The 25,958-nt window shown below is 36.2% G+C and overlaps 1 protein-coding gene across 5 annotated transcripts in view; it reads right to left on the bottom strand.

The window, feature by feature from the left end:
- Window positions 1–6,840: 6,840 nt before the first annotated feature.
- Window positions 6,841–25,958, bottom strand: part of LOC131073985 (uncharacterized) — a 224,768-nt gene continuing 205,650 nt past the window's right edge. For 2 of the 5 annotated variants that reach the window (XM_058010532.2, XM_058010528.2), the window contains 7 exons: window positions 9,059–9,190; window positions 8,657–8,866; window positions 8,432–8,522; window positions 8,157–8,295; window positions 7,774–7,911; window positions 7,479–7,531; window positions 6,841–7,387 (listed from right to left, as the gene is read on the bottom strand). In XM_058010532.2, the coding sequence (XP_057866515.1) occupies window positions 7,779–7,911; window positions 8,157–8,295; window positions 8,432–8,522; window positions 8,657–8,866; window positions 9,059–9,190 (705 nt within the window). In that variant the 3' untranslated portion in view covers window positions 6,841–7,387; window positions 7,479–7,531; window positions 7,774–7,778. Of the gene's footprint in view, window positions 7,388–7,478; window positions 7,532–7,753; window positions 7,912–8,156; window positions 8,296–8,431; window positions 8,523–8,656; window positions 8,867–9,058; window positions 9,191–25,958 lie in introns of all 5 variants that reach the window. The other 3 variants (XM_058010529.2, XM_058010531.2, XM_058010530.2) reach the window with 3 other exon arrangements.

Genomic DNA, 25,958 nt, shown 5'->3' on the forward strand with positions numbered 1-25,958 from the left:
TGTTTCATTATCTCAACTTCCTTACATTCATGAGGAAATTCAGGTTGTACCAGAAGGTATTCACACTATAAAAATAAGAAGTTGCTAGTGGTGGTTTTGAAGCTTGATTTTTCCAAGGCATATGATAGAGTTAACTGGCTATGCATTTGGTTATTGTTGATACATCTTGGTTTTTGCTTACAAAACCTGTAAATTGGATAATGGGTTGCATCTTTTCTCTCTAATATGTTATTCTCATAAATGGTTCTACTTCAAATTTCTTCAGACCTTCATGGGGGTTGAGATAAGGCTGCCCTCTTTCTCCTATCTTTTTAATAGTTTTTGAGGGCTTAAGTTGGGCTTTGTTGGTTGCTAAACAAAACAATTCTATAAGTGGTATTTTGATTGGTAGCTCCACCACTTTAACTCATCTCCTTTTTGTGAATGATATATTAATGTTTTGCAATGGCTCCAAGCTAGAAATGAATAACATTAAGGATATTTTGGATTTATTTTGTATTGCTAAAGGTATGGTGATCAATATACACAAGTCCACTATCTCTCTAAAGAGATTATAGGTTGATCAACAAAACTGGATTTTCCACATACGTTTCCTTATCAAGTTTTGCCGATCCACAAGAAGGTTTCAAATCTTTGAAATTTCATTTAAAACCATATGAATATAGTAAAAATGACTGGTTATGGCTGATTGAAAAGGTACAAAATCATATTAACACATGGTGTAATAGATGACTATCCATTTGAGGAAGACTTACATTGATCAAAACTATTTTAGAAGCCATACCTATTTTTTGGCTTTCATTAGCTCAAATACCCAAGAGTGTACTTGAGATAATAAGGAAAACATGCTTCACATTTTTGTGGAAAGAGAAAAAAGACAAAAATGGTATTCCACTTACAAATTGGATGTCCATTTCAAAGCCAAAATATGAGGGAGGTTGGGGTCTTAAGAATATACTTTTTTTGGAGCAACTCTCACTACCAAGAGTGTTTGGAGGCTCATTTCAACATGGGGACTGTGGTATAATACTCTTTATCAAAAGTATATTTCTTTGAAATGCATTGTTGAGTGGATTAAAGTCTAGTAAAAACTTCAAGTTATACCTCCATAGTTTAGAAGGTTGTTGTTTCTAAAACCCCTATTATTAGACATTGATTAAATTGGAAGGTGGAAAATGGTGAAAATGTCACAGTGGAAGTTGATCCTTGGGTTGGATGTGGGGATGCTCATCTAATCCCTATGGTTTTAACCAATCTATTATTAGAGAAAGGTATTGTACTACTCTTGCACATGCTACTAATCCTAATACCGCCATTCTCTGGCAACAAGGGTGGAAATTGTTGAAAGGATTAGTTCGACTAGAATAGATTATGAAATATTGTGTGACCATGTTAAAAGATTAAAGTGGAGTCATGTGAGAATCAACAATAAGGAAGCCATTTTGGTTTGGTCAAAGAATAATGCCAAAGGTGTGTACACTATTAGTTTGCAATATAAGACTCTATTCCTTGTTGTGGACCATGATGTTGATTATTGGTGGTGGAAGAGTATCTAGAAGATTCATGCTCCCCACATTTTTTAAATTTTTTTTTGATGTGGCTCACACTCCAAAATAAAGTTTTTGACTTAGGACATGTTACAAAAGTTGGCAAGGTCTTGGATGTTTCCCTTTGTGTTTGCTAGAATTGTAATCTATTGATCACATTTTAATCACTTGTCCTTACACTATCAAAGTATTGTCTAATATGGAAAGGTTGATTGGTCAAAGGAATGCAATGGGTTGGATGTACACTATTGCTTTGTCTTAAGAATTGGTATCACAATGGGGCATTGGACAACTATCAAACTCTACCACTTATTGTTGCATGGGGTATTTGGCTAGCTAAAAATGTTGCAATTTTTAAAAACAATTTGATTCCTTCCTTCATTGCTCATCTCAAATACTATCCATTTTTGCCCACTTTTAGCATACTCATAAGTGAAAATTTAGAGTCCCCTGGCTCCCATTGATTGATAAATTTCATTTGTGGAGTTTTTTGAATGGGGCTTGTTAGACTAATCTTGACTTTTGTGGGGTAGGAGGCATTTTATTTTATAATCCCAAACACTATATCTCTTTTAGTGTTGGTTTAAGCAATGGTACACATAACTTTGCAAAGATTATGGTTTTGAAACTAATGCCAACTTTGACCAAGTACAAAAGGTTAGATAATATTCAAGTTTTTGGAAATTTTGAAGTCATCATCAAATGGATAAATGGTAGGTGGAAAATTTGTTTCTTTCACCTATATAATATTTGGTTGATAGGTTGTGTTTGTTTTGCCTATATATCCTTTTTACACGTTTCCAAAGAATATAATTTGGAGGCAGACACTTTTTCTAAGGAAGGTTTACAATTGGCTATGGATATATGGGAAATTACTGAAATTAATCAATCATGATTCTCTTTGTTCTCTCTTTTATATTGTATTTTTTTCTTTGGGTTTGGAGTTTTTGTCCTTTCTTGGTGGGCTGCTTTTCTATTATGATTTTCTTGGCCTTTGTTTTTGTGTTCTTTTCCTACCGGTTAATGGTGGTTGTCTTGCAACTTTTGATTCATAACTTTTTCTTCCATACCCAAGTCTTTTTTCCTATGTTTTTTTCTCCTTACAAAACTTCTCCAACTTTTACAATATGTAATCTCATTTATATAAATATGATGTTATAATATTTTTTTGGGTGAAAAATGAGATGATAATGTTGTTATGTAAATCTCAATATAATCTAGGGTTTATAAGGTCTAGGTTTTTTTTTGTATATTTAAGATTTGAATGTCTCGATTTAAGTGTTATTAAATCTGTTAACTATTTGAATAATATTTTGAAGAAGATTTTTAAAGTAATTCTATTAATATTTAGCCCAAGACATTACATTATTGTTATATTTTTTATCTTGATAAAGATCTTTATGTATGCCAAAAGAAGAATCTCAAATTGTCTTGCTTTTTTAAAGCCTTATATAGTGACTATCTTCTACATTAGTATTTTTTTTGATAGGTAATGGGCCGAAGCCGATAAGATGTACATACCCTACCCTCTTGTGGGATTTGAACTTGTGACCTCTCTTTCAAGAGCACAAGTTCTCCACCACTAGGCCAACTCAGGTTGTACCTACATTAGTATTTTTTTACATCTTCAACAAATAAAACATTTACTTATCAGCTAAAATACTTTTTACTTCTAAAATGTATTTTGGATATGGCATTGTCCATATGGGTAATGACTATGCAACATCCATAATGCACTTTTGATTTTATTTATTTATTTATTAAAAATTAGAATACAACAACTTTTTAAATTTTCAATTGATTAATAAATACAGTCTATTAATCAGAATACAACTACTTTTTTAATTTTCAATTGATTAATAAATACAGTCATCTTAGATGCTATATAGACATTTTGGTTTGTATGTAGTTGACAAAACATAGCTTTTGAGAAGCAAGTTGATTTTTATAAGTGTGACAAAAGTTGCTACCATTAATTTAGAGAAGCAACTTCAAAAATATATCATAAATCTTGCATCATCACCTCCAATCGATGGAACAATGGTATTTTAAATTTTTGGCTTGCTTTAAATTCTAATGAAAAAATATCTCATAAATCTTACATCATTACCTCCAATCTTTGGAACATTGGTATTTTAATTTTCTCTATTACTTTAAATTCTAATTCAAAAATATGCCACAAATCTTACATCATCACCTCCAATTTTTAGAACATTGGTATTTTAAATTTTTGGAATGCTTTAAATTCTAATCCATTTCAATCAAATTGTTGTTTAATGACAAAGCTTATGTTGTAAGCACTAAATGACGCGAGTTCAAATCTTCTACATTACAAAAAAAAATAAAAAAAAAATAATAAAAAAAAACAAAAAAAAACAAAAAAACTGTTGTTTAATTTGAGACTTCAATTTTCTATCATGCTTTAACCATTTATTTTGATTAAATGTTATAATATTATTTGACAATTACAAAACAAGAGACGCAAAGCGTCAAGTTCCTGCCAATGATGTAGTTAGTTTAGAGAAGATAGAAAGATAAAAGTAGAGATGGGAATTGATATATGGAGATCGATAGAGAGATATACATAAGGGTAGAGAGAGATATAGAGATAAGGGAAGCGATTAAGTAAGAAATGTGGAGGAATGAAAATAGAGGGGCAAAGAGATATAGATATAAAAGTCTAGGAAAAGAGAGAGAGAGAGAGAGAGAGAGAGAGAGAGAGAGAGAGAGAGAGAGAGAGAGAGAGAGAGAGAGAGAGAGAGAGAGAGAGAGAGAGAGGAATATATAGATATATAGATAGAGAGATTAGAGGTAGAGAAAAAGATAAATATTGGGAGATATAGAGGACAAGGGAGAGGGAGAGATAGAGATAGAGAGATGGAGAGATCAAGGTATAAGAAGATATAGAGGGGGAGGCTGAGATAACTCAATATATAGAGAGGGAGTGATATAGATTGTAGAGATATAGAGAGATAGAGGAGTTGATATATAGAGAGAGGGGAGTTGGAGACATAGATAAAGATATAGAAAGTGACATATAGAGAAATGGCGAAATGGATATATAGATAGAGGGGGATCTCATGAAAGATTAGAGGATAGAGATAGAGAGGGCAAGAGTGAGAGATAAATGAGGTGATATTATACTAAGAGATATTTATTTTGTATTATATTCAAACTATAATCATTTATAAAAAAAACAATCATTTAAGCAAGCACGATCTACCTCAAATATTAAATTTTGTAATGGTAAAAAATTAATGTTAATTTTATATTTTACTCGGGGTTACAAGTAATGAAACATATTAGTTTTATAGAGATGCAATGAAAGATTATTAAAATAAATTTTTAAATTACATGTACATATTAAAAATTAAAATAGAATCATTTAAATGCAATATATCAAAATCCAAATAATCATTTATGAACACATATTAAACTTATTATGTTAGCTTGTGCTAATTGTCCTAAGGAGAGATTAGAACAAGGCATGGACATCCATCAAAGCATAAAATGAAGAAGAATTTTCTCCAATGTCGTGATTGCTAATATCCTTTCGAAATTCTCATGAAAAACATGGGAGGATAGATAAAGCATGCGAACTATTTGACACAATGTCTCAAAAGTTGTGAGCTATTATGTTGTTCCCAATTTAAAACTCAATTGTGATACATTAATTTTATTGTCAAACTATCAAGTAACATCCAAAATAATCAAATTTCTAATTAAATCATAGATTTTGTTGTAAATTGTTTGTAATTTAATAAAAGAAAATTATTTTTAAATTAATTAATAATAAATTATATAGTATTGATTATTATTCAATATTTTTTAATTCAAATTATTATTTAAAATTAAATTGTAATCAGTAATTTATTAATTTATTCTTATTGTTGGTAATTAAAATTTTTATTTTTAATAATTATTACGCTTATTACATTATTTTTATTATTAATATGTTAAAATCTTAAAAATAAATTAATTTTTACTAATATCAATTATGAATGGATTTTTTTTTTTACTAATTATTTATTATTAATGATTTATTACTGAAAAAATTATTTTAAAAATTAAAATTGAAAAAAAATATTTATTTTTAATAATATTAATTTCTAAAACGTTAAAAAATAATCTATTTAATTTAGTCTTTAATTTTTTATAACTATTATATATATATATATATATATATATATATATATATATATATATATATATATATATATATATATATATATATATATATCAAGAATAAAAACAAATTACATTTTACTAAATATCAATTATAAATAATTTGTTTTTTAAAATATAAAATTGAAAAAAATTCTAAAAAAATTAAAACATTAAATCTAAACAATTTTATAATTTATTTCAATCCTCCCTTTGTCATCAGCACACATGATTCTATATTTTCTTCCACTTTGTTAGAGGGGGGATATGACACAAATGTTCATAAGATTGGTGTACGTAAAATGTAACTAAAGACATTAAAAAAAAGCTTTAGGAAAACAAATATTAAAACATTAGTGGGTGGCATGGTTTGCTAGATCAAAGGGGTGCGTTAATTTTAAGCACATGGGAGTACTAAAGGGTAAACCGTACTTAGCACCTAAACAAGCATACATTTAATTGTATATTTCTGCCACGTAATGGGGCTAGAAAGGAATCACATGTTGGTGATAAGAACAAAGCTAGTAATTTTTAATAATAATAATAATAGATATACTTGTTTTGTTGAATTTTTTATTTATATTTTGAAAATGTCATTAATAAGATGACAAAAAATACATATTTTTTAGTTTAAAATATTTTTGATATTGACTAATCACATAACAAAGGAACCTTATTTTGCATAACTTTTGTTAAAAATTTGCATGTTAACTTTTAAAAAGAGAAATTTAATTTTTTTTTTTTTAAAAATTGATTGGTTGAAAAACAATGACTAATGAATATTTAAGTGATTTGAAAGGATAATGAATGCATAAATATCCTGCCAAATAATAAATTATAAATAAATACCAATTATAATGTGACATTTATATTTACAATACAATAAAATAAATTTCCATATTTCTAAATTTGTAAATTTCCATATTTCTAAATTTGTATTTTTACTTTTTTTACTGCAAAGTTTTAACAACCATGGCAGGAAATAATAAATAATAAATAGATACCAATTATAATGTGACATTTATATTTACAATACAATAATATAAATTTCCAAATTTCTAAATTTGTATTTTTACTTTTTCAGTGTAAAGTTTTAACTACCACTTCAAAAATTTCTAGTGGAACGACGAAGTTTGAAGATTCTCTCAATCATTATTATGTTTAAATAAATACTTTTTTCTATGAATTTCTGCTATCTTCTATCAACCATATCCATGAAATAAAATTTAAAAAGCCCACAGCCATGAACCATGCTGAGCCTCTCCATTGCTCTGTGCTACAGATTTTTTGCTTTAGTCATTGCTCAGTTCAACTTTCAACCAGTACTTCTGACTTAATATGTAGTGTCTCCTGTTACAAAAACAACATTGGGCTATAAACTGAGACTTTTATTACACAACACAATACTAGATGCAACAGTACCATATGCAGTGGATCTCTATCATCTATCATCTATCATCAGAATCAAGCCTACTAAAAGTTTTATGATATGCACGTTGACAGCCCAAGGATGCGATAATAATATGCCCCATGGTTATTATGCCATTCTATTCTCTTGTAGCTGAACAATAACGCAGAGTCTGCAAGGTTTGAACTGTCATCTTCACAGCAAATGCCCCAACTTTACCCCTTATTATATCATACCATCTAATTTCAAGTATGCGGCCGCACACCACCTGCAATTCCATGATAATAAAAATGCACTAACAGTCAGAAACAGTAGTATGCCAAGAAGTTTGGGAAGAAAACATTCTCTATTTTACTTACCCTGCAAGCAATGGATGCCTAATCTTGAGAGAAGATTCTGCATTCTGTAAGACCTGCAGCCACCAGAAACAAAATTTACGCTTCCCAAATAAGCAATTCATGAGGATAAATTACTTTGGTTGAATCAGAAGCTCAGTATGTCTAATTTGATTGCCATACAGAAAAAGCAGAAAGACAGAATATCTAATGACCAGCACGTCTATAAATCCTATTCATTGGGAAGAAGAGGCTTACCTATAGGAAGGAAAGTAGTAACTTAGAAAAAGGAAACTCACTAGTTATTGCAATCACTCACAATATTTAGCTTTCTGGAACAGCAGTGTACAACCAATTGTAGAATTCATCAGTTGGTCTAACACCGATGGACTGAGATTTTTCAGAAATAATAGAGGCACGTGGAATTCTTGCCTTTTCATATGCTTCAAAGGCACTCCTGACAAATCGAATCAGGGTTTTCAGAAAAATAAATCCAAAAGTTTACTCTATTATGCAACTAGCATACTCAACATAAACAAATACAAGTTATCGTAACTCATAAGCACACATCTAATAAATTCCCTGAAAAAAAGTCTCTAACAAATATAGTTAACAGATCGTATCTACTTTTGACAGTTTAATATGGATTCGACTTCACATTTAGTTAATTTCCATAGAAAGGCAAAAACAAGATACAATCACCTTAAATCAGAAGAAATTGTAAGCTGCTTAGCAAGCTCTAGTCCGTCCTCAAAAGCAAGATTAGCTCCTTGGCCATATGATGGAGTTACAGCATGTGCAGCATCTGACAGATGATGAAATATTGGAAGACCCTGGTTAGCTACAAAAGGGAACAGTAGTGAATTTTGATTGGGGAAATGAAATTTTGATTTGTAGAAATGTAATTGTAACATAGAGCATATTGAAGAAATTCTAGTAAATGTAATAAATTTTCCTCCAAATGATAAATAATTAACCTCCCAGAAGAATAACATGACCACATGACCACTTTGGAAGTACAGGAACATCTAACACCCTACGTTCTAGGATAAACTCTGGATCTGTGGCCTGCAAAGAATGTGAGTTAGATTCTTGTGCTCAAGTCGATGAGATAAAATTTGCAAGGCATTTTATAAGCTCCAGACACTAGTGTTAAAGACAACGAAAGAATTAATTTAGTCTTGAAGCATGGATTTACTCACCTGAATGACATGGGTAGCAACATCCCACCCTTCAAAATATTTTAACAGCCTTTCTTTTGCCTCCTCTTTACTTCTTGAACGAATTTTTGTTTCTCCTTGAGTACATTCATCTGTGACACTTAAGGCCCAATACAGTTTATCTTTCACACCATTTATAATAAATGTTGTTCGGCCATTTTGCATCGATGCAAGAGTTCCAGTCACCAAGGCCTTGACAAAACAGATCCTCATCAAGAATGGAACCAGATGGGAGCTCAAAATGGTATCGGCATTTGCTAGCACATATAATATGCATACCAGTGCAAATGCTCCTTAAGACTTGGCCACTATTTGAAATCAAGGACAAGCTCTTCAAAAGCCAGACTATAAATAGAAGCAACATAAGTTGGATTTGATACAGACCTTGTGTGAGCAGAGACTTCTGTCAATCACCGCACGCCACATTGTCCTTCCATTGTCACGAGGTTCTACTGCACCAAACAAGATCTTCCTTGTAGTTGAGTGTATCCCATCGGCGCCTATGATCAAAGGAGCCTGTTTAAAATCCACGATCAGATTAATTGATGGATTTACGAATTCAAAAACCTGTCAATTTAAAATATCTGTATCACACAAGATGGACAATGGACATCCTTTTGACTTGGAAAGCATTAGTATCATATGATTTCTTAAAAACATGGAATGTGCACAAGTGACAAGACTACTGGTTTGCAGCTATATAAGTTTCTTACTTGCAGGGGTGACATTCTTCCAGTCTACAACCTGGAAACAGGCAGTGACAAAACTTAATTTGAACCCTTGACAAGCTGCCTCTCAATAAGCTGAATTTTTCTTTAGGTGAAGCTGGTTATATTCTATAAATGAAATTGACAAAACTTTTTATTTGTCCAAAGTCTCTAATTGGCTTTGTATTTTGCATATTACTTCTGAAAGATCCCTGATGGATCTCTTTTACTAATCTGTTGTAATTTTTATTATTTTAAATTGATTTTTCCTGCTTATTAATATTTTCTTTCAAAAATAGACAGAAGTTGCAGAAGGGTTGAATTCTTTTTGTATTTTGATGATTTTTCAACAAGTAAATAATGAAGTACAAGTACATGAACAAAGTACTGAAAATGAAGTTCATATACAGCCAAAACAAATTCAATTCAAGGCAGATTTCTGAATATAAAATCAAATATTTGACCAGATGAAGATTTCCAATAATTTCAGGAAGATTACAATCAGGAATAATTCCAACCTGGATGCTGAAAGAGTAACATAACTAGGAATGAAGTTGTGGCAAGATTCCAGCCCTCCAAGTGCTGCACGTGGGAAGGAAAGTGGCTGCCAGGTACAACCGTACGGCTGCCAAGTACACCCAACTGGTTAGAAACCCCAAACCCCACGCTGAACTCTGTCAGAATTGCTGAACCTCCAGAAAGAATGCCGTACAATCTCCAAGATGCTAATAGCTGCAAACAAATCCAAACCACTGTATTGGGGGCTACGTCCCAAACAGGCAAGGCATTGGGGTTGGCGTCCCAGATGCTGAAAAGCTCTTCCAGAGCCAAATCTCAAATCCAAGATGTAAAATGTGTAAAAGATAATAAGAATTAGGTCTCAACTTCCTTATAACACCTTCCCACTAAGCTCAAACCCTAAAAGTGACTCAATGGGGCGTTTAGGGTTAAAATGTTATATTTCTCATTTTAAGTTGTCAAGTGCATAGAAAATGACCTTTTTTCAAATATAAAGAAATCCGTTCACCGAAAGGATCTGAGTCAAAAGAGAAATATTTAGAAAAGTCCAAGACCTTTCCAACGAGCTATCACACCAAGGGATACGCATCCAGATGAGGCCAAAAACCCCTTATCACTCCAAAATGGCTATAAACATAGCCTTATTTAAATAATTAAACACTAACTTAAGAAATATTTAAATATATTAAAAATATATCCCAAATAGCTGCAGAAGGCTCAAATGACTCCAAAAACCTGAAACGGAATTTGCCACCTGTCTGTGACTGAAGTCGGAAATCATGGATCAACTGGCAGTCTCATCCCTAAAATCTAGGGATGCTCCTAGAAACTAGGAAACACACCCAAATCTCCTGAAACTGAAACCATCTAAAAGGTCATGAATAACCTCACGACTGGCAACTGTCACGACCTCCTAAAATTTAGGGATACCCCCTAAAATCTAGGAACTGCTCCAAACTGGCTCCAAACTGCCTGTAAAGCCAAAATCCAATCACTATATGCACCGAATGAGTCCCAATCAACCTCTGCTAGCCTACGAGACTCCAATGATAGGCCAACTCCTCCGTCTCCGATGTCCACTCTAGAAAGGGGACATGACAAGCCTCCCCTCTCGGAGTTGCTTGCCCACAAGCAACTGAAACACCAATCCTCCACCATCCCAAATAAGATGTAAACAAATCATTGCATGTAACTGCTGCTCATCTCTGATATAAACAACATGCAATGCCCCGGTTTGGAATGGCTCCTCAAAATGTTGAAGCACCTGTGCTGTCAAATCAACACTGTCTGGGTCCCAGAGCGAAGCATAGCTCCCGCTGAATACCTCAAGTGAGCAATGGAAAACTATATCATCTCCATAGATCAAATATCCATAAATGCCAAGACCACTAGTGTGTCTGTGATCACCAACATGCATAACATCTGTCATAATATCCAATGAATGCCAATCCATGGAAGACCCTCTGTGATCTGACCCCATCTGACACAAGTGACACACAACTGCCACACACTGCTGCTGATGTGCCGGAAGATCTAATGCCAACTCACTAGACAATATATAATACTGACTAAAATCATCACTGTCCAAGCTGGCATCTAAAAATATGTAATCACCAACTAGCAATGAAACAATCACCCTGTCTAGAGAATCAGGTGAAATTGCCACATCAACTGGCTCAAAGTACTCACTAGGAGTAACATCACATAACTCATCCACGCTAGCTATCTGATGACAATCAACCTGTGGATCAACTGTCATCCCACTCTGCTCGATAAACTGAGATGGATAGTGGGTAAACTCCAGCTCCATCCTCGTGATATTCCGAACATACCGTCCAAGTGTCAACAACCATTGTACACCCACGACTACATCTATACATCTGAAGTGAAGCAACCCATGTAGGATCCACGAAAGGAAGGTACTACACATGTCTATACCATGATCCCACACAAACCACCTGTAGGACATAAACTGCTCCTGCTGCTCTCCTCTGATATAAGTGCCATATAATCTTAATATCTGGAGCAACATACTATAATCCCTATAAGACGCTGTATCAAATGAATCAACACCTGGATCCCAAATAAAACTAAATCCACATCCATCTGTCATGAAGAGACAATGATAGTAAGAGGCATCCTCGATACCGTGTCTCTCTATAGCCACTGTGAAACCATAAATACCACCAATCTTCAATGTTGAAATGGACCCATCAATAAGACAATTTCCAACAAGCAAAGTGTGATGGAAACCTCTCCAAAACCTTTGATCAGCGGCTGCAACTTGCCCAATTTCTCCACAAGTTAGTATGTCTTCATTGGAGGATGCCAAATAAATATATTGTTTAGCCATGCACCAAATATAGTCTCTTACACGCTGATCTTCATAGCCCACTATCACATCTAAGAAAACTGAGTCACCAATTAATAAGTACATCGCTGCCCTATCATATGAAAGAGGTGACAAGTCCACAAATGAATAGTAGATGTTTTTGTTCTGCAACATGGATAAACCTTCAGTGGCTGGTCCACTATGAATGCCACCTAACAACTCATAAACTTCACACCTAGTCTTCCCAACTTGAATGTTCTCAGTGCAAGGTTTCAAATTTGACTCATTAGATGAAGGAAAATTGCTGATCAAACTCAGAAAATCAAACTGATTTCTATTTCCATTCAATATATCTTCGCTGTCCTTTTCTTCCCTTGGAAGAAATAAAGATCTAATGGATGATTCTCTTTGTATCCTTGCGTCATCTAACCGATTGTGACGCTCTTTGACTCTTTGGAGGTGGTGTCTTGCTTGGGCAGCAAGCGTTTTTGCTTGGGCAGCTCTATGTAACCAATCTTCGTTCAACTTTTGGCAATGTTTTATATCAGTTGCCCCAAAGTACACAAAATCAGACTTATGGTGAGTTGTATTATTTGCATCAGCATAACCCATGCTTGTACCATAAGCACCCGCAAATGTAGAATGCAAATCTCTATTCTCTTCATGACCAAAGGCTGTCATATCTTGAGGAAGATAAGTTACGTCACTGCTGTTATGGACTTCAGAATTATGATCATACTGTGGTGACAAATCTTTGGATTCACTACACACCATTAAATTTCGACTTTCCTCATGGTCTTCCCAATTGAGAAGAGGAAGTAGTGTGACAAATGAATCCAAACTTACGCTGTCCATTTCAACCTCATGTTCTTCATCAATTGCTGATTCAAAATCAGTCTTTGGGCAATCTGAAAACTCATCAAACCTCTCATGAATGTCTTGTGTATTGCTTGAAGTTACAAACTCTTCCTTCACATCTTCCACCAAAAATGATGAGACAGCGTTGTAACCAACCAAAGAGGCACCAATTGGATCTACATGTCTCTCAAAATCTTCAAATAGTTTCCTACCAATCTCACTGGTAAACATCATATCTGCTCCTCTTCCTTTGCTTCCCTTGCTCTCAATTGACTCTTGTTTTGTTCTTGGTTGATGACGTGGACTTGAAAACATCAAGTCATCTTCAACTGGTACACCCATGAATTGTGTGAAGGAAAGGTGGTCACGTATCTTTTTAGGAAGAGAGCAATACTTATCATAGTTGTTCATAACTATATCATTGAATGTCTTGGCAGGAGACCTTCTCCTTGTACTTGTTGAAGGAGTTGTACCCTTAGACTGTCTGGAACTCCTTGAAGGTGTTTGTTCAAATTCTTTTCCTGCTTGTTTATTTCTAAACAACCCTGTCATGATGTCCAATTTGATTTTCAACCAAACTAAACTCAAATCTGAATTAGAACTCTTGATCTTCACCCAACAGGCTGGCAAGATCAAAGCTCTGATACCACTGAAAGATCCCTGATGGATCTCTTTTACTAATCTGTTGTAATTTTTATTATTTTAAATTGATTTTTCCTGCTTATTAATATTTTCTTTCAGAAATAGACAGAAGTTGCAGAAGGGTTGAATTCTTTTTGTATTTTGATGATTTTTCAACAAGTAAATAATGAAGTACAAGTACATGAACAAAGTACTGAAAATGAAGTTCATATACAGCCAAAACAAATTCAATTCAAGGCAGATTTCTGAATATAAAATCAAATATTTGACCAGATGAAGATTTCCAATAATTTCAGGAAGATTACAATCAGGAATAATTCCAACCTGGATGCTGAAAGAGTAACATAACTAGGAATGAAGTTGTGGCAAGATTCCAGCCCTCCAAGTGCTGCACGTGGGAAGGAAAGTGGCTGCCAGGTACAACCGTACGGCTGCCAAGTACACCCAACTGGTTAGAAACCCCAAACCCCACGCTGAACTCTGTCAGAATTGCTGAACCTCCAGAAAGAATGCCGTACAATCTCCAAGATGCTAATAGCTGCAAACAAATCCAAACCACTGTATTGGGGGCTACGTCCCAAACAGGCAAGGCATTGGGGTTGGCGTCCCAGATGCTGAAAAGCTCTTCCAGAGCCAAATCTCAAATCCAAGATGTAAAATGTGTAAAAGATAATAAGAATTAGGTCTCAACTTCCTTATAACACCTTCCCACTAAGCTCAAACCCTAAAAGTGACTCAATGGGGCGTTTAGGGTTAAAATGTTATATTTCTCATTTTAAGTTGTCAAGTGCATAGAAAATGACCTTTTTTCAAATATAAAGAAATCCGTTCACCGAAAGGATCTGAGTCAAAAGAGAAATATTTAGAAAAGTCCAAGACCTTTCCAACGAGCTATCACACCAAGGGATACGCATCCAGATGAGGCCAAAAACCCCTTATCACTCCAAAATGGCTATAAACATAGCCTTATTTAAATAATTAAACACTAACTTAAGAAATATTTAAATATATTAAAAATATATCCCAAATAGCTACAGAAGGCTCAAATGACTCCAAAAACCTGAAACGGAATTTGCCACCTGTCTGTGACTGAAGTCGGAAATCATGGATCAACTGGCAGTCTCATCCCTAAAATCTAGGGATGCTCCTAGAAACTAGGAAACACACCCAAATCTCCTGAAACTGAAACCATCTAAAAGGTCATGAATAACCTCACGACTGGCAACTGTCACGACCTCCTAAAATTTAGGGATACCCCCTAAAATCTAGGAACTGCTCCAAACTGGCTCCAAACTGCCTGTAAAGCCAAAATCCAATCACTATATGCACCGAATGAGTCCCAATCAACCTCTGCTAGCCTACGAGACTCCAATGATAGGCCAACTCCTCCGTCTCCGATGTCCACTCTAGAAAGGGGACATGACAACTTCAAGAAGCACTATTGGATATAGTTTAGCGCATGTTTTTTTGCCAACAGACACAACTTATCTCCCCTTTCCTTGTCCCGGGGATGGCATGTTTCCAACTTTCTAACTAGGTTTGACATTGTGATTGGAAAAATTTATAAATGTAAAATATGCTATGATAAGATATAAATTGAAAATAAATTATAATTTATGGTTTCTAATTAAATTAAAATTAATTAAAAATAGTCAGGGTTTGCAGCTATAAATTTACTAAAAATTAAATTAACAGCTAAGATTTGATAGCTAGGGATTTTTCTTTGTTCAATTTGAAAAAAAAAACAAAAATGATTAAATTAAAAAAAAAACTCCAAAATACAAACTTACCTCTTCAAACTTGCTCCAAATCAATGGTGGTCTCTTTGAAATCCTCTATAAGCTCCTTTAAATACACCAAGGGCTGCTACAAACTTGTCCAAATGGTCTTCAATCATTGTTTCTTGCTCAACCCATGTGCTAGTTTTTTCTTCAATGGCATGTATTTTTTGTTGCAAAAGTATTTTTTTCCTCTTCTTTGTGCTTGAAAATGAAATGAATGTGCTTTTTAGGTGTGAGAACTAAGAAGTCATTTAAAGTCTTTTTTTGTTTTAATTGTCTTTCCCTGCTACAGCCAAGTCTTCCTCTCTAGACTTGTTGAGTCCAATGAGTTTGGCAAACTTCGTGCCCACCACTTGGGGACTCACCAAGTCATGGTGAGTCCAAGTGAGTCTTGTAACTATGGTGAAGATAGAACTAATTGTTGATGTGTTTTTTAGCACAATCGAACATAGAATAAAATACCAAGGTATCTTATCCTCTCTTGAGTAAAGTCTCTCAAATGCTATGCTTCGCAATCAAATAAGACAACTCCAAGGTTTCTACTGTCAGGTCTTGACTCGTGGATAAGCTCAATTGGTTGATGTGATTGCTGGTAATCCAAGGGGATTTACATTGAATGCTTGAATGTTTGGCTGTTGCTGGAACTTAGATTCTAACTCCTTGCTTGAAAAATAAAATGGCAAAAGACATAAGGTTTGAGGAACTTCTAATCTAATCCTAAGAATGTAGGAACAACGGACAATCTTTGGTGACACTTGACTAAGCCTTGCTTTGACATGCAAAGCAAAAACTCCACAAAGCTTAGTGCAATCTCCTAAGGTAAGCAAGTAATGTTGTAATGTCCCCTTCCTAGGTGACAAGCAATTGAGTAGGGATTGGCCTATCATCGAGGTCTTGTAGATTAGCAGGGTGGTTTGGGGGACCCAACCGAGGTTTGTGGAGCTCAACAGGGAGCTTTACGAGCCTTTCAGTTTGGTGTTTTGGGGTGAAACCATGATTAAAATTGAAATATTAAAGTTGGCCTTATAGGAATAGTAAAAAGTGAATAGTAACAAAGAAACATAAGAGGAATAGTGAAAAGTGCCCCCCATCCTAGTAACTTAAGTTGTTTTTTAAAAGAGGGCCAAGTTCACAATGAGAAATTAGACCCTCAAGGACATTTTATGATTTTAAGGCCAAATAGTAACCCCAAAATAGATAAAAAGGCATTTTTCCTATCATTTGGATTCATTCTTATGCTTCCAATTTTTAGATCAGCAACAAGCTTAGGGTTTCAGCAGCTTGGAGCTTCCAGGAACGCAAACTTCTGGAAGAATTTGGAGATTTGGATGAAAACCCATCTCTCCAGGTGATAGGTTACTTTAGTATTTAGCTTCAGTGTGCATTTGGGCAGCCTTCATTGGGGATTTTAATGCAGATTTATCAGTTTGAGGGCAGGTTTCCATCAATTAATTGCAGGGCAGACCTTCCAGAGGTTATCACCACTCATTTCCAGCTTATTCTCATCTAGTCGCTCCATTATGGAAATAAGGGTATCAAACCCTAGGGTGTATTTGGAGTTGTAGCTAATATTAGAGCTGATTTCTTAAATTCTACCTGCTGGAAATTTGTATCAGACTTTAATGCTCAGTTAAAGGTATGTACATTGGTCTTTTTAAGTGAAAGAAAGTTATCTTAATTGCCTCCTTAATGTGTTATGCATTATTCTATATTGTGTAAGCTATTTCTTTCACTTAGCATTCAAAACACTCAAAAAACCCAAACAAAACAAAGAAATCAGTCAAACCCCCACTTAACATACGCTGGCCAAAGACTTTATCAGCAAAACAAATAGTTGGTTTGGATCAGTTTTGTTTGGTTAGAATTGGGTTGGGGATCTTTCAGTGGTATCAGAGCCGTGATCTTGCCAGCCTGTTGGGTAAAGTTTAGTTGTTTTCCTTTCAGTTTGGTTTGAGTTGTGATTGTGGACAGCAAAATGGGAACCAGGGGAAAGGTGCTTAGTAGGGAACAAATGTTGTGGGACCTTCACCATTCACAACAGAAGATACTTCGAAAACTGTAGCATGTTGAAGATACACTTTCAAGGAAAGTTGGGCATTCTAATGGTGCATATCTATCTACTAGACAGCTAAGAGTCCTCATGCTTCACCAACAAATAAAATAATTATGGTTAGCTATGATAAGTATCGCTTTCTTCCTCAAAAGATACAAGACATGCTTTCATTCACACAGTTTTTGGGTATACCAGATGAGGATGAAGATGACTTGATGTTTACAAGTCCACATCTATAGTGAAAAAAGAACGAAATAGCAAAGGATAGTAAAGAAAGCATTGGGGAAGGTGAAGACTCAAATGTGCAAGTACAAAAAAGGGAAGATGATTTGCTTCAGTCTATCCATGTTCATGATAAAGACAAAATTCAGTCACGTGAAAGCCCCAAGATGGATGAAGTTATTGACATTCATAAGGACCATGAAGTTAAAGAAGACACCATAATGGATCAGCCACTTGCAGGATATGCAGAAGAAAGGAAAGAAGATGTGTTATCATTTGATTTGCATCCTAAGGAGAAAAAAAATCAGTCAGCCTATGACAGCCCTATGGTGGAAGAATAGAACAAAGGTGTTTTTCAGCTTACCTGTGAGGATAAGAAGAGCAAAATTCAGTCATCATGTGAAGACCCTAGCTTGGAGGAAAAAGAATCACATGGTTTTCATATGGAGTACAAAGATGAAGACAACACCGTTAGGGATCAACCGCTTGGGAAGGAGTCTCTACGTACCTTGACATCACATCCATTGGTTGGTGGAATAACTTGTGGATCCCTGAGCATCAAGAAACATGAAGGGAAGATCATAATTCTCAGCCCTATACATGGTATGGCAGCTTATTATAACCTTGGCTTCCATGATCTTGTACACATGTTTACATTAGAAAAGCATTTGATGAGGGTGTTTGAGATTCAATGCATGGAAGAGTTGTTCATAGAGACTAGGAGATTGCCAAATGGAAAGATTCTCCACTTTGACAATGTGTGGTTCATCATGAACCTGATGGGAATCTGAAAACAAAGCAACCATAGAGATGGAAGCATCTAGAAAGTTTCGGTCACCTAAACTAGCTAAGGAGACATGATGTTCAGCTCACTACTCCTCCTAGATCAACACTTCTTGGGGAGCCACCCATCATGAAGAAGGAAGCAAGAGAAGACAACCAAGGCACCTTGGAAAGGTATGATCAACATTCAAATTTTCTGAGTTTGAACAGCAGTATAGTGTCCTCATGTGAGCTTGAATCCAATGAAGATTGTGGAGATAATGATCCTAGTCATGCTGAGTGGGAAGATAATTTAATGAGAAATTCATTTTTCCAATATTCTACATCAACAGATTTAGAGAGGCATGAGTCTATTAATATTATACCATTTCACTCTTATCATGATAATCTTTTGTTTGAGTATGTTGAAGAATTAGCTCACATGCATGGAAAAGAGGAAGATGTCATGGAGAAGGCCGTTTGGGATGAACATGATGGTAGAGCTGAGATTTTGCATGTGGAAGACAAGTCTTATCATTCATACTCTTGGATGAATCAGGTGAAGGTGAAAGAGGATATGATTATGGAAGCCTTATCCCATTTTGATCACATTTATGAGTTGGTGGTCGATTTGTGGGGGAAGGATAGACCCCAGGATTGTGAAGTGTTGCAAGAAGCTTTGATCAAGAGGAAGAACAACTATGTGCACCTTGTTGCGGATAGAGATCACCTTTTCACAATTGCATCGAGGACCATGAAAGAGGAGAAGTTAACTCACAACCATGATGCCTATACCCTTCAGTTGGGAAGACCTTTAGTTGATGATCTTCCACCCATGAAGGGAGGGAAGATGGAGATCTATGAGGATTCCATACACAACATGTTGTTTCTTATCCTTCACACATTGGTGATCATAAAATGATTGAGACATTTCACTCAGTGATCCCATGGGAAGATCAAATCATTTTGGTTAGTATGGAGACCACCTATGCTTTGGATTCTTTGGATGGATATGATGTTGTCCTAATGGAGAGAACTGATTTCATCATTTGTAATAGCAGACTAGTGATTGGTCCAGCAGACCACAATGTGATTGGAGCTCCTGCAGCTCATGAGAGATAATGTCAGCATGGTACTTACCTTGGGACAGCAGCCCATGGTGATCTTCATAAAGATAAGATGAAAAGATATGATGGTACTTTTGATTTTCTGTTTGATGACAGCAACATACCTTCATTAAATCATGAGATGGCAGCCATAACACCTAATGGTGACATAAGCATAAGATCTTCCATTGAACTGAATATAAGCCACATAAGATCTGATTTTTTTTAATCTAGCATGGATGATGTGGAAAAGACCCAAGACATGTGCAATAAGTGGAGACAAAGAGAATTGAAGGCTAAGACACTTGCTGCCCAAGCAAAACAACACTTGCAAGAAGTCAAAGATTGCTGTAATCTCATGGAGCAAAGAAGACAACAGAGAGAAACCTAATTTAGATCCTTATTACTTCCAAGGGAAGAATGTATACAAGTTGAGCAGGCAGAGGAAGAACTTCTTGAGGTAAACAAACAAGAAGATCTTGTTGTTGTGTGTGAACAAGAGAAGAGGTATGATTCAGAAAATTCAGTATGTGTAACTAGTTTGCAACATGAGGTTAATGAGTTTCCTCTGTTAGAGAGCCCCTAGAAGGCTCAAAACAATGAGGATATTAGATGCACCCTTGATGGATCAGCCCCAAGTGTTATATCCAATTTTGTGGAAGGGAACGTTATTGTTTTCAAGTTAGTCACACATCATCTACAATGGTGGGAACTTCTACTTACCAACAATCTGGTTTTATAACAGCAGTTGGAAAAGAACATGAACTTGCAACCCCTATTCATTAAGAAACTAGTAAAGGTGAGTCTGCAAATGATGGCATGCAAGATGCATATGCTGGGAATGGTTATTATGATGTTGCAGCCTCTAATCATAGAGAAATGAGTGATATAGACTCTACTGTGATTGGTGCACAAAATGCAAGCATTGGGCAAGGTAAATTTTATGATGCATCTCATTATGGGACTGATTTTAAACATTTTGGAGCAGCTGACATAGAGCAGTCTCAGAAATTGAATGATGATTGGCTAGAAAGGGCAAAGCAAGTCAAGTTATTGGCCCATCAAGCCAAGCTCCACCTTCAACATATTCGTGACATTCACCACTCTTTTCATGATTATGAGAAAAGATTGGTTAATTTTAAAAATTCAGAAAATTCAGATCTTGATCATTTTCTTGATGGTAATATGATTTTATTGACAACATTCCTAATGGGCCAGCCACACATGAGTTGTCTATAATGGGCATTGAAGACAACCATAACTCATCTCTGGCTATGTCATTGATCTCTTATGTCAAGGCAATGATCTACTTGTTCATTGGTGATTTATTCTTCATAGATTCTGCATGGGATAGTGGCTGTCCTAGTTAGAATTATGTTGTACTTCCTGATTTTTCATGGAGTACATCAGCACTTCGGCTACTTGGGAGTGTATGGAAGTATGTTTATTGGATGAACATGGAGTATGAGATGGGGTTAAATGGTTTGCATTGGTATGATGACACCTATGACAACATTCAGTTTGTTGGTCTCAGTTACAACAGCGATACTAGGTGGCTATTTCTGTTGGTTTATTGGGTTGTGGAAGTTCATTTCCACATTTTCTTGTTGGTCTACTCCCACGGGTGGTTGTTTCATGGTGTTTGGTTGAGATAATTCCCCTCCATCTCATTCAACAGGTTCGATATTTTGGTTTGGGATCCAAGAATTGGCTTCAATGATGCATTGGCATTTTAATGATCTTGGCGATTTGCTTCAGGTATGGAAGTTATGTGGCATTTATGTCAGAATGGAGTAGCGGAAGCATTAGTGTTCTACCTACGGTTAGTGTGGAATCCTAGTGGCATAGTGATGCATTGCTTGTGGGCAAGCAATTCCGTGAAGGGAGGATTGTAATGTCCCCTTCCTAGGTGACAAGCAGTTGAGCAGGGATTGGCCTATCATCGGGGTCCCGTATGTCAGCAAGGTGGTTTGGGGAACCCAACCAAGGGTTGTGGAGCTCAGTAGGGAGCTTTACGAGCCTTTCAGTTTGGAGTTTTGGGGTGAAATTATGATTAAAATTGAAATATTAAAGTTGGCCTTATGTGAATAGTAAAAAGTGAACAGTAACAGAGAAACATAAGAGGAATAGTGAAAAGTGCCTCCATCCTAGTAACTTAAATTTTTTTTTAAATGGGAGCCAAGTTCACAATGATAAATTAGCCCCTCAAGTATATTTTATGCTTTTAAGGCTAAATAGTAACCCCAAAATAGATAAAAAGGCATTTTGCCTATCATTTGGATTCATTCTTATGCTTCCAATCAGCAGCAAGCTTGACGGTTTCAGCACCTTGGAGCTTCCAGGAATGCAAACTTCTGGAAGAATTTGGAGATTTGGATGAAAACCCATCTCTCCTGGTGATAGGTTACATTAGTATTTAGCTTCAGTGTGCATTTGAGCAGCCTTCATTGGGGATTTTAGTGCAGATTTATCAGTTTGAGGGTAGGTTTCCATCAAATAATTGCAGGGTAGACCTTCTAAAGGTAATCACCACTCATTTCCAGCTTATTCTCAGCCAACCGCTCCATTTTGGAAATAAGGGTATCAAACCCTAGGGTGTATTTGGAGTTGTAGCTAATATTAGAGTTGATTTGTTATATTCTACCTGCTGGAAATTTGTATCAGACTTTAATGCTTAGTTAAAGGAATGTACATCAGTGTTTACCGCTACAACCAATAATTAAATACAAATAATAATGTACAGGACAATGCATACTGGACATGGCAGTGAAATATATCTTTATAGTTTATTCACACATGAGAGAAGAGACCAGAGATGGTCAGTCGAGGATTACAATCAATCTGACAATACCGTACTACTTCCTTGGCAGTACACAACATATTTAAAGGACCTAACGGTTGCCGAGAGGTACACAACCGTCAACCAACCGACACATAACTACCCGAGAGTGACAACCCACTTAATACAATTAATTAATACACTGTCGGGTAACCAAAATTATCAAACATAACAATATGCGTTTTATGCCAACTACATTATCCCCCCCCAAAAGAAAAAGTCTTCCAGACTACAAGTAAACATCAAGTAATATCTGGAAAGACTAATGACAAGAGTGTAGGCCGAGACTTATATTGGACAACCCCAACTTGTACTGTACCTACCAAATAAAATGAGGGTTTGGGGGCAACACCCCTTGTGGGGGTCTGGTGGCAGCATCCCCAGCGGGGTCAAGGGGCAGCACACATGATTTTCAAAACCACACGAAACTCCATGGCGCACATGATTTTTGTGATTTTTAAGACGCCAAAAACATTGTCAATGAAGCCAAAAAATCCAGATTTCACTCCCACCACCTACTTTGTCTGTCTTTCCCGTATGACCTGACCATGTACGGCTTGATACACATTGTGGTCTAAAACATCACACATACGACCTGCACACCTATGTGCCTGTACTGTTCCATTCAACCCTTCCCATGTTAGGGTGTGCATAGTTACTCGTATGTCCCTCTGCATTCGTGCTCTAAGGTTCTTTCCTCTGTTGCTGCTGGGTGTGGCCATGGATCCTGCGTGTATTGTCTTCACCTTGCTCCTATTCTGGGAGTTTCCAAAACTCACCTTTGGCATTCTTTGATCAATTTTTATAAGCCTCAAAGCTTTTGCTGTGTCATCGTACAACTCTGTTGCCATATATACACTTCACTGTGCGAGACCGTTAGCACAACTGTTTCTTTGGCCGTACGAATGCCTCCACCTGTCATCATATGGATATCCTTCCGCAACCAATTCTGTACGGATTCCTTCAAACTCACCTTCCAAGTTTGTAAGGATTTTATGCAATTCCGTACAGATTTTGTCCAAACCCCTTGAACGTAACTTGTCCGTATGGATGTCTGTTTGTTTTCGTACGGATTCGTATGATGCTTCTTTCCAATGTGTGCTCAGGTTCTCTTGTACGGATCCGTACAGCTGTTCCGTACGGATTTCCACCCCCCGTCACCTGATGATTTTGTACGGTGATTTTGTCTGTTTCCCATATGGTAACCTGCCATGGCTAATGTCTTTTGTTCGTACGGGTTTGTATGGCTGTCTTCTTCGGCTTGACCTTTCTTCTCGTACGGATGTGAATGGATGTCCTCGATGTCTTCATTTTCTAAGGCCAAAATGTTTCCGAGGTGTACAACTTCTCTCCCTTCCCTTCTTCGTGTCTTCCCTGGCCCCGTACAGATATGCACGGCCTCTTCCCATTGTCCCTTCCACGATCTTGCATGGGTCCGTACATTCTTGGCTCCCCTGTCCATACGGATTCATACGAATTTGACTTCACTAATTCACTCTTCAGTTTCACCGAACCCTTTAATGTGCATCAGTACTTGACAAATTGTAATTCCTTTCGGGTGCTTTTTTCGTTGTATTTTTTTATTTCTTTTGATTCCCTTTCCTTTGTCCTTCCATTTCCCATCTTCGTCTGATGCAGAGCATCCACAAAATCAACCAACTGAGGGAGATCTTTCTCCCAACTCACCTATCCAATTAGGTGATAACTCTTCGCTCACTCCCAAAATTCCTCACAAGGCTATTGAGTACTCATAAGGTTTCCATACTCCAACAACACACCCATGCTTCTCAACACACCAACCCTTGACATACACTCAACTAGGGCAATACAACATGATTAGACCCCAATCCCAACTTTCCAACACTTAATCTGTCATGTCCCCGTCAAATTAAGCTTAGTTTGGTATTAATAAAGTGAACTTTCTTTATATTATATCATTTTTATATTGGCATGATATATTATAATAAGAGTTCTTTTCAATAAAGATTAATGTTAAATATTAGTTTGCCCAACTATTATTTAATGATTTAATCTGCGGGAGTTGGTTCCTTACGGGAATTCTCCTTGGTTGCATCCTTTAAATAAGCTTGGCAAATAAAAAAGAGGGGGAAATATATAAAATACAATGTTCAGAAGATAATTTTTCTATCCATGTGATAGCAATACGGGTTGAACAATTCCTTTCGCCAGCTTCATCTGGCCTATTGGAACTACGTAATGGTGAATCCCTGCAAAATGATCTAGTGGCGTGAGTACTGTGCGTAAGACGTGTTAGGAGGAACCTATCGGAGCTTGGTGGAGGTTTACATGGGCTTCATACATTTCCGGTGAGCAAACAGTGCGCAGTCTGCATTCTCTTCAGCGTATTCATAATAATAGGCAGCTTCCTTCACTCCCAGAAACCCGATATCGGGTTTGGCCTTTGGCAGATCGACAGCGTGCGAGCTTCAATCCTGTAGCGCGTTCAGAAACACACACATCTTCCTTCCCAGGACTCACTTTCGGGTATGGTCGGGTTGCGCAGGTTTCCTCCGGCCGCGTGAACTAGAAGACCGACAATGGGTGTGCCCAGAGCGTGTTCCTACAGACACGAATATCCAAAGCAGGTGTAACATATGCCGTGAGAGAGGCGGGAAAACAATTACCAAAGTGCGGAAATCATATTGCATTCATAACAGAGAGCCATCTGCTGTGCGGGTCATGGAGAATGTATAAAGACTTCCGACTAAATAAGAGGCTAATAAAGACTTCCAGTCAGCCATCAGCCACGAGAATGGAAATAAATAGCCCTGCAAATTACAGGTGCACTGTGTGATACCCAATTGAATGTTGATTAAAGATTAAATAATAAATGATGTGTTCTCTATTAAACCTGAAGGTTAATTTGGATTTGTAAAGGTTAAATTATTCCATACTCATTTTACTACATATTTGTATAAACTGGATAAACACATCTATTTGCAAACAGTCCTAGTAAGGAATTTTACAGTGGTATCAGAGCTTTTGAATCCTGCCAGCCTGTAGGGTATTGAAACTTCATGAAAACTTAATGCACAATTGAGTATGCACCAGGGAAATTATAATTTCCGAAGTACTAGGGCATGTCAAAACAGATTCCCAAACTCTCCTTTAGCACAGAGTAGTTCATCTATTCCGTTTGAAATTGAGGATAGCCACACAAAAATTGACGAGGAATTTATTTTTGAAATCAACATGGGAGACCCGGATAACAATAGGGACTTATTGGCTGCATTAATCAGAAGTCAGCAAGATATGCAAGATAATGTTAACAGGATGACCAACTTGATGACCCAATTTATGGCTAATAATATAAATCAGCACCAAAATAATGGAAGACAGAATAATCAACATCAAAATAATGGGGGAAACAATGGGGGTAGAGATGAACAGTCAGTTAATAATCAGCCAAAAAGAACAGGAACAACTAGACCATTTATGCCTA

This window comes from Cryptomeria japonica, chromosome 9 (genome assembly GCF_030272615.1).
Source record: "Cryptomeria japonica chromosome 9, Sugi_1.0, whole genome shotgun sequence".
Lineage (NCBI taxonomy): Eukaryota > Viridiplantae > Streptophyta > Pinopsida > Cupressales > Cupressaceae > Cryptomeria > Cryptomeria japonica.